This window comes from Varanus komodoensis, unplaced genomic scaffold (assembly GCF_004798865.1).
Source record: "Varanus komodoensis strain SLA01 unplaced genomic scaffold, ASM479886v1 scaffold28, whole genome shotgun sequence".
Lineage (NCBI taxonomy): Eukaryota > Metazoa > Chordata > Lepidosauria > Squamata > Varanidae > Varanus > Varanus komodoensis.
In genome coordinates this window covers 8,772,181-8,781,438 of record NW_025335727.1, presented here as the reverse complement: position 1 = coordinate 8,781,438, position 9,258 = coordinate 8,772,181, and the positions used below count along the sequence as shown (strand labels likewise).

General features: G+C 39.5%; 1 protein-coding gene across 2 annotated transcripts in view; it reads left to right on the top strand.

Annotated features, from left to right (window-relative positions):
• SEC62 (SEC62 homolog, preprotein translocation factor) overlaps positions 1-8,558 on the top strand; it is a 30,715-nt gene extending 22,157 nt beyond the window's left edge. For both annotated transcript variants that reach the window (XM_044434528.1, XM_044434527.1), the window contains exons 5-8: positions 258-350; positions 3,769-3,829; positions 5,018-5,137; positions 6,582-8,558. In XM_044434528.1, coding sequence (XP_044290463.1) covers positions 258-350; positions 3,769-3,829; positions 5,018-5,137; positions 6,582-7,048 — 741 coding nt within the window. In that variant the 3' untranslated portion in view covers positions 7,049-8,558. The remainder of the gene's footprint in view (positions 1-257; positions 351-3,768; positions 3,830-5,017; positions 5,138-6,581) is intronic.
• Positions 8,559-9,258: the final 700 nt, after the last annotated feature.

Genomic DNA, 9,258 nt, shown 5'->3' with positions numbered 1-9,258 from the left:
TATTTAACTTAACATCTTCTTGCACCTGGTGTCAGTGTGAAATTTAAGGACATATCTAGTCCCAAGGTCAAATATTGAAGTCCAAAGACCATAATTGGACTGGAACCAGCAACTGTTGCCCAGGTTGCTTTTTCACATCAAGTATAAGCAGGAGACAGTGGGAAAGCTCCTTTGTTGCCCAGGTTGAATGTTTCTGTCTCCCAGCTATAAGAGATATGCTCTTGAGTTTTGAAATTTTTTTCCATTTATGACTTTAGGATGAGACTCCTGGCACACCTAAGAAGAAGGAGACAAAGAGAAAATTTAAACTTGAGCCGCATGAAGATCAAGTTTTTCTGGATGGAAATGAGGTACATTATCTGTTCTTTTTTGCTGCTGAAATGTTGACATTTTCTGCCATTAAGATTTATCAATGATAAAAATGTTGGTGAAGTCTCCTAGTCCAGCTGGATTCTACTTGACTTCCTAATATTGGAATGATAAACAGTTGCTCAAAACTAACATTGTATGGTTCCATGTTTGAAGGAAGGCATCTATGAATAAGTTAAGTACATTTTAATAGAAAGGAAACAGATATCACAGAATAACAACAAATGGAAATTCCAGGCCAAGGTTAAGTATACCTTGGTCTGATTCACTGAAGTCATTCCTATGCACTTGCACTTATGATTGCAGCTCACCAGCTCTGGTAGAGAAGAGGTCAAGTTCACTTCAGCCTCTCCTTTTCTCTTCAAGATTGTGTTGGATTCTATTTTTTGTGGGGGAGAGGAGAGAAGGGAATAGCAACCTTGTAGAGGCAGCAGTTCCTGTGTGATTGAAGAAGGAACACACAGACTGTCTGGCAGCATCTCTCTCTCTCCCCCCCCCCCTTCACTGTAGCAGCAGAAGCTGCAAGGCTGGGGAGGGGGTGTTTTTTAGGGGGGGGGGGGGGGGGGGGGGGGGTACCAGACATTTGGAGGCTTAGACCACCATGCTGTGTAGCAGCAACTCCAGGAACTTTTAGACAGCTCAGTAGAGGTGCTGTTGCCTAATTTCCTGCTACAGCTAGGTATTTTGCAATAAAATAGACCTGCCCATTAAACTTAATATACCTCAGATCATTGATTCTCACAGTTTGTCATTGGACCACTTAAGCATTTGGTGGAAAAAAACAGGTCACATCTTCTCTGATGCCAAGTAGGAGGCAATTTGCAAGGGAGATGCATTCAGTGGGTGTCTGCTTAACGAGTCCTTAGCTCTGCCTTGCGCTTCCCCCACCAGCACTGTTTTGTTTCTAAACATGTGCTTGCCATATCAAGTGGCAGAAATATGTGGTATTCATTTGTCTGTTTATTCATTTATTAGATTTATATCCTGCCTTTTTTCTTCTAAAGAACTCAAAGCAGCTTACATCATTCTCCTCCTGCACTCAGTCTTATCCCCACAAAAGCATCCCTGTGAGGTAGGTTGGGCTGAAAGTCTATGACCGGCCCAAGGTCACTCAGTTGGCTCCATGACAGAGTGGGAACCAGAACCCGCACTATGTGAGTTCCAGCTCTGTGTTGTTAACCACTACACCACACTGGCTGTCTGAGATTACCCAGGAAGAGTGACAGGCACAGATGAATTACACACTTTCTTTCACTTCTGCTTTTCCCTTGCCGTACTGCAGCAACCCACATTACAGAGAAGAACTAATGATCCCCATTCAACTCTTTGAGTTCATCATCTCAAACAACAAAGTATAGTTCTTGCTGAAGTAGTGAGCTGTACCACTAGAGGCAGGGCCTTGAATCCTTGAACGTTCTAGCAAAAATAAAATCTTACCTAGAAAGACCTAGCAGTCATGGGAAGGGGTTATAGCCAAACCTTCCCCCTAATGCACACAATTCCTATCTACACACTCAGGATATGCAGTCTTTACTGTCTCAGTGCAGACAAGAGCTTAGCTCATCCCATGAGAAGCTTCTTCAAGTCAAGCAGAAAAAAATGGCTTTTCCCAAAATTAAAACAAAGCAAAAGCCAGGTGGCTAACTGCAGCTTTGTCTGTGATGGAGACTTAAGGGGAGAAAAAGGAATGAGAGCAAGGAGGCACAATGCATTCTTGTAGTTCCCAGTGGTGTAAGGGCGTGAGTGGAAAAGTAGTGCTGTTAATTTTTACTATTCTTTCTGAAGCTAAAGCACTGGAAGGAATGGGATTAGTGTTCTTAGCTATATATTGAGATACAGTCAAGCCTCCACTTTTGCAGATTTAACTTTGCGGATTTGATTATTTGCAAGTTTGCCATCAACAATTAAATGGGAATTGTTTTGGAGGACTGGGTCATAATCTAGGGCTGGATGCAAGCCAGGGCTGGAAGATCCTACTCCCCTCTACCCAGGGGTGTGCAGCAGCAAGCCTGGACTTGATCTGGAACCTTCCTGTGGGTCACCCTACTTGTGGCAGGTGTCGCCTGACCCTTCTCTCTCACAAGGACAGGTCAAGCCAGCATTCATTCTTCACTGGTGTCTAGCAGCTGACTAAGTTTAAGAATTAGTTTTTGCAGACATATGCATCCCATATCACAAAATTGAGTCAGTTGGTTCTTCACGTTTCATGTCCATTTGTATTATGGGTCATAAACTTAACAGACTTAATTCAGTCATGAGTTACATTAAAGTCACATGAGTAACAGGTCAATTTCATATTTTAATAGGATAAGCTGATACTAAGAACATATCTATATATGAAAAGAGTTAGCATATATGTTAAATTCATTTATCTCATTTAATGCATTTTCAACATTTATTTCAATATCTATATACCACTTTTTAAGGCTATCCCTTCCAAGGATGGCTAGCACCAGACCAAAACATTAAAGCAAATCTTATAGAATGCACCATAATCTTATATAATCAGACTAGAAAGCTTTGAAATAGAATTTTGATGTTTCTGTGTTTTCTCCAGAATGAGAAGAATGTGCATGATAAGGATTTGAAAATGTATACCTCCCAGACTACCTCTGTGCGATCACCATCTTATTTCCTTTAAAGACTTCTTCAAAACTCACATTTCGATCATCTCCTGTAGTCTTTGTACTTTATTGCAGAAGTATGCAGACTGTTTGCTCTCACTGGAGCAATAGACACATTTGGTGGTTTAAGAAAATGTCTTGGCCACAGTGCAGATGAAAACATCCACCTGCCATCTGAATTTTCTAAGAATGTCTTTGAGTCCCATGTGTGGACTAGATATCATTCATGGCAAAAGAAAATGGAATCAGACCTTCTGAACCAACCAATCCCAGCTGCCATTAAGTTTTTTTTTCCCCAGTGGGAGACAAGAACCAAGAAAGGTGTCCTCAGCTGCCGTGTTACCTACTCGTTGCCTAAACCACAGTGGAATTTTCAATTCCTGCTTCCTGTTTTTTCCCTGTGTGTGGTTCAGATTGTAAGCCTCCTTGGATAGGGACCCAGCTGTTGGAGAATGCCCAAAGGTAGCAGTTTGCTGTTAAGACTAGAGAACCTGTTTTGTTTTCATTTTCCCTCATATTGGTTTACTTATCATGACAATCGCTTTTTCCGGAATAGTTGACAAATATTAGAAGGCAATGGAGTATCTTTCAATTGGAAATAGGATGGCTGAATATAATAGGTTTTTGGACTGATCCAGAGGGATCGTTTTATGTTTTTCTGTGCCTTCTTACTGTGAAGATCTGTTGCTGGAGAAATAAATCCTCTCCAAGCAGCTTCCTCATACATTGTTGTTTTTCAGAATCTAATTTAATTGCATGATCATTTTCTTTCTAGGTATATGTATGGATCTATGACCCAGTCCATTTTAAAACATTTGCCATGGGACTCATACTTGGTAAGTAAGAATGAGCATTAATGAGTGAAACAATTGATACTACTTTAACTATTTTAGGAAACACTTAACATAGCAATAAGTATAATCTGCACAAATCTCTTGATGAACGTGGTTCAAGAACTGCTTAATGTGGGAGGAGAGGATGGGAAATGTTCATCAACCTTATTGATAAACTGAAAGACAGCAAATCACCCAGTCCAGATGGCATCCATCTGAGAGTTATCAGAGAACTCAAGCATGAAATTGTTGGCTTTCTTACCAAAATATTTAACATGTCCCTAAAATTAGCTCTTGTACCAGAGGATTGGAGAATGGCCATTGTAACACCAATTTTTAAAAAGGGATCCAGGAGGTATCTGGTAAATTACAGGCCAGTTAGCTTAACATCTGTTCTGGACAAATTGCTTGAAAGCTTTATTCAAGTGGCATGCCTGGAAACACCAGTTGCCGAGGGGCTTGGGCAGGAGAAGGTCTTGCACCAACCTGTTGAGGGAGCCTATGAGCAGTTGGTTTGGCACCATGTGTGCAGAGTACTGGACTAGTTGGACCTCTGGTCTGATCCTGCATGGCTTTTCCTATGTTCTTACATTTTTATTTGTAAGTTTGCTTACAATTGGAAAATGCGATAACATTCAAAACTGCAGAACAATCATCTGGGCAGATCAATAACTGTAGCTAAACCTGCCTATATGTGCTAATGACGCAGACCTTCAGGATCTGAGAACAGGATCTCGGAAAGCTAGTAGTCCAAACCGGATCATTAAAAAGGCCAAACAAAACCAGATGAAAATGAAGGCATATTTCTTCCCCTTGGTTTTATATGCAAAAAAACTGTAGCACATCAGAGGTGTGCTGCATATATCTCCATGCTCTATTATGTAGTCATGAACTAGCTTGGAACAATGTACCCAGTCTTTCTAGAGGTGACAGAAAGTTCCCACTAACATTCCTCTGAACTGATTCAGTCCAAGCAGTGGAAGTTTTCCTGTGTCTTTGAAGCTTCAACAACCTAAAATGATGGGCAAGTCCAGCCTTGTGGAATAAAACTGCACAGGTTTCTAAAACACAGAAGGAGAAATGTTTTCTTGACATGGTTGATAAAGTTAAAAAAGTTCTAGCGCTCTAGCTACTCATTTTGGCTTACATTTCCAAGTATTTCTCATACTTATGCTATCTTTGTTTAAATAGTTACTGCCGTTATAGCTGCAACTCTCTTCCCACTCTGGCCTGCAGAGATGCGAGTAGGAGTTTATTACCTGAGTGTAGGTGCTGGTTGTTTTGTGGCTAGCATTCTCCTCTTGGCTGTTGGTAAGTATATGTTGTTTCTCGTCTCCCTTTCCCCATCCTATTGCTATAGCTTGGTTCAAAGCTCTCCATAGGCTTACACAATAGAATTATTTCTGCGGTGGCAATGGCGTATCCCCATTGTATCATTTGAACTATAGCTGACAGCAAATGAGCATTGTTCAGGGTTGATTTCTGGCTGTATGAGGCAACTCTGGCATGCTCTCTGACCATTCCTGCCTCATGGGGCAACCTAAGTGCATTATTCTCTGTAGAAAACTGTGCCTACTCTTTTTCTGATTGCTTCTGAAGCTCTTCCTAGTTTTAATCCTATGATGCTTCACATTTTCCTTTGGTTTACTGCTGCAGTAGGAAGAAAGTTATCCTTTTTCCTGTTGTTAATAATTAGGGACATTTACATCCCAGGAAACATATCATGTAAGGTTTTGCTGTGGGGTTACAGTGATGGCTTACAAATATATTTGGAGTATTCTGTGTGTGTAGGTGCACAATGGTTCTTAAGAAACACTGTATGTAACCATGTTTGTATGTTGAGGAAGGAATTCATCAGTTTCTTGATTAGTTATGTAATTGAGATATTTGAGCTAAACAACTTACTGCAGGCAGATTCTTAGAAGAACCTATCCCTTGGTAGTAAATTGAGGAGAAATGGCTATAATAATGTTATAGCAGGACCCCCATATCCATGTGGTTTGGTTCCAAGTTACCCGGTGGACACATGAAACCATGGATAACAGCAAGCAGGCACCCATGGGCAGCAAGCCGCAAAATAAACTCAGATTAACTGTATACTTATTGTTCATTCTTACCTCAACACTTTAAAGCTTTCTTTGGTACTTTACGACTTATCTTTTGGGCTGAGGTCAACTGCGGTTAACTGAAAACATGGTAACCGAGCCAGCAGATACAAGGGTCCTGCTGTATTGTTTTAAACAATGAGGTAGGAGGAGAAGTACAAGATGGAAAGGAAATGTTTCCTATTCAAGGCTGGCGTGTGCAGATTAATGAAATGCGACACTGAGCGTAGCCAAAAGAGTCAAATGGTGCTTCTCTGGGATCAGGTTTCATTCCATATGTGTTGCATCTGCTGAAGCTCCATACTGGTTCCCAGATAAAATTCAAGGTGATGGTTTTGACCTATAGACCTTATAAATGGTTCACTCTCTGCCTACCTTAGGAAAGCTTTCTGATTTTGATTTCTATTAGGGATATACTTGTATTTGAAAACTATAGATCTGAATATTGTTAGCAGATAAAAAGAGGGAGGTGAGGAGATTCTGGCTTGTTAGATGTGTTTGCTGCCTTTAAATGCCAGCGATTGGATGATCCTACTTATCCAAGATTTTGCTTCAGTTTACTATTCAGGCATTTGGCATTTGTTGTTAAAAATGTTACTCTGTTTCTGTAAATAACTTGTTTAAAAAATTGAAACATTTTCTTCTCACAGCCCGATGCATCCTGTTCCTTATCATCTGGCTGATAACTGGTGGAAGGCATCATTTCTGGTTCTTGCCAAACCTGACTGCTGATGTTGGCTTCATTGACTCCTTCAGGCCCCTGTACACACATGAGTACAAAGGTCCAAAAGCTGACTCAAGGAAAGAAGAGAAGTCTGAGTCCAGAAAACAGCCAAAATCTGACAGTGAAGAGAAGTCCGATAGTGAGAAAAAGGAAGATGAGGATGGTAAAGCAGATCCTCTGGGAAACTTGGGATCTGAAGGTTCTGGAGGAGAGCGGAATTCAGACACAGACAGTGACAGGCGGGAGGATGATCGGTCTCAGCACAGTAGTGGCAATGGAAATGATTTTGAAATGATCACAAAAGAGGAACTTGACCAGCAAACAGATGAAGGGGATTCTGAAGAAGATGAAGAGGAGGAGCAAGACACTAGGCCTTTACATGAACAATCATAATTCAGCTGTTGTCTGGGACTGAATATTGTGCAGGCAGTTGGATTTTCCATGTTGGCTGGTACACCATCTTGACAACAGTCATTTCTTGTTTGCTAAATTATACAGCTTAGCCAATCAGCTTTATAACATAGTTCCAAATTTGTCTTACAAACAGGAAAAAACAGTTTTAACTTGATACAGTTTTAAGTAATTTAATATACAATTACAAAAGCTATCTCTTTCACAACTTGTCAATCAGTAGATATTTTGATCTGTTTGGATCAGTCATCAAGCATCCTGAGGAACACAAAACATATTTTGGGAGAGTGCATGTTTTAAGTTAAGTGAACACTTCCAGAATAATAATTCAAAATTATATTTGTTGAACGACCAAATCTCAGTTTATTTGTGGTAGGTTAATTTGATTGATACTTACAACAAAATATGTTTCAGTTCCTGCTATAGATACTGTTATTAAGCTTCATAAAGCAGTAAGACTTTTCTTAGAACTTTTGTTTAAGAAGAAAACATTTCCTTCATAAGGCATTCAAGTTAATGCTTACCTGGCTCTAGGGTTTTAAGCTTGTTTTTCTGTGTCTGACCAACTTAGGAAATCCAGTCTGTTCTGTCCATCTGGTTCAGAGCAAAGAAGTCATCTCCAGCAGGTACAAAAGAGAATAGCATAATTTGGAGGTTATAGCTGTTATTTTGACCTGCCCCATCATAATACAAGGAGTGTATTCTGTTTATAACATACAAATAAAGCAACCCCCTTATTTTACCTGTTACTTATTATTTGGAAGTTTTATCCAGTTTTCAATTTGTATAATGAAAAGCCATTTCAGGATGTGTGTGTGTTAGGGAAATGCAAGTCGCAAGGACTTCACAGAATCAGTGAGATAGGCAGCTGTGTCCACAGCTTTAGTTCTGTGCCAACATTCCACATATTTGAGTCCAAGTAAACTGATTCTAAATCTTCAAAAGCAGACAGCATAGCTGTGTATGCCTTAATGTTAATCTTTGATTTCTGTCTTCAGAAAGTGAAGTACTGTATTGATGAGTAGACACTGCCATGACAGAGTATTCATCACTTCAGAAGGATAGGCGTAAAGATGAAAGAAAAAGCTCATTCAAAAGATAACCAAGACCAAATAATTTCTTGAAATCTTGAAAGAGTTTGATTGTTCACTTTCTCTCTTGCGTATCCTTTATTTTGACTGACTTGGGAGACCATTGTGTGTTTAGTTCTATAAACATTTTTAAAGTTAAAACTTGACATCATTCCTCTGAATCATGGAATTTCAGCCTAAAACTGAAATTATGAATACAGATTCAGCTCTTTCCTAGCAAAGTGACTGTGAGGAGATAATGCTAGTTATTTGCTTGCATTTTCAATAGTTGACTTAACAGATCTCTTCTTTTTTCCTTGAACTGCTTTTTCCATCACCAGTGTTTTGACTGAAGATGTTAAGTTTTCTGACTGTGGAAATATATACATTTTATGTGTGCATTGATAAAAACCATTCACAAATGCGGTCTGATCTGCTTATTACCTATTCCTCTAATTTGGCAACTAAACAAGTAAAAAGGAAGCTTTTTTCCATTTTTCTATTCATCTTTATAGGATTTTCAAATCGCCATCTGTCACGAATTCTGCTGTTTGAGTTAGGAGTGTTCAGTTACACCATGCATTGCCTAAATAATTTTGCTCAGACCTCTTGGCAATTATTCCCAATAATACATTATATTCATTGACAAGCTGATTTCTGCGGCTATTCTGCTCATCTCTGATGACACAGGAAATGCAATTGTAGTTTTTTGTAGAACCTATTTTGTCTCTAAGCATGGCCAGTATATAAATACAATAGAAATTGAGATGGAAGAGTAGGCAGAGTGGAGCTTGTAAAATCTGTTTCTGTTTGCTGCTTATGTTAGCCTTTGGCATTTCACGGTAACAAGTTTGCAGTTGATTCAAAAGGCTTGTATTTCTTGGTCATAAGCCCTTTCACCTGAAAGCACAGATAGGAGTGATCCAGATCGTAACGGTTACAGCTCATCCTATGGATCCCATAGCCTAATGTTTCAGTTCTGTAGCATACAGCATATTTTGGATAATTCTTAGCTAAAACACTTTTTGCGTTAAGTCATTAAAGGCCAATGCCCTGATGACAAGGCTTATGCAATCGTTATGAATCTATAATTTGTAACACAATCATAATTCTTAGAGACCT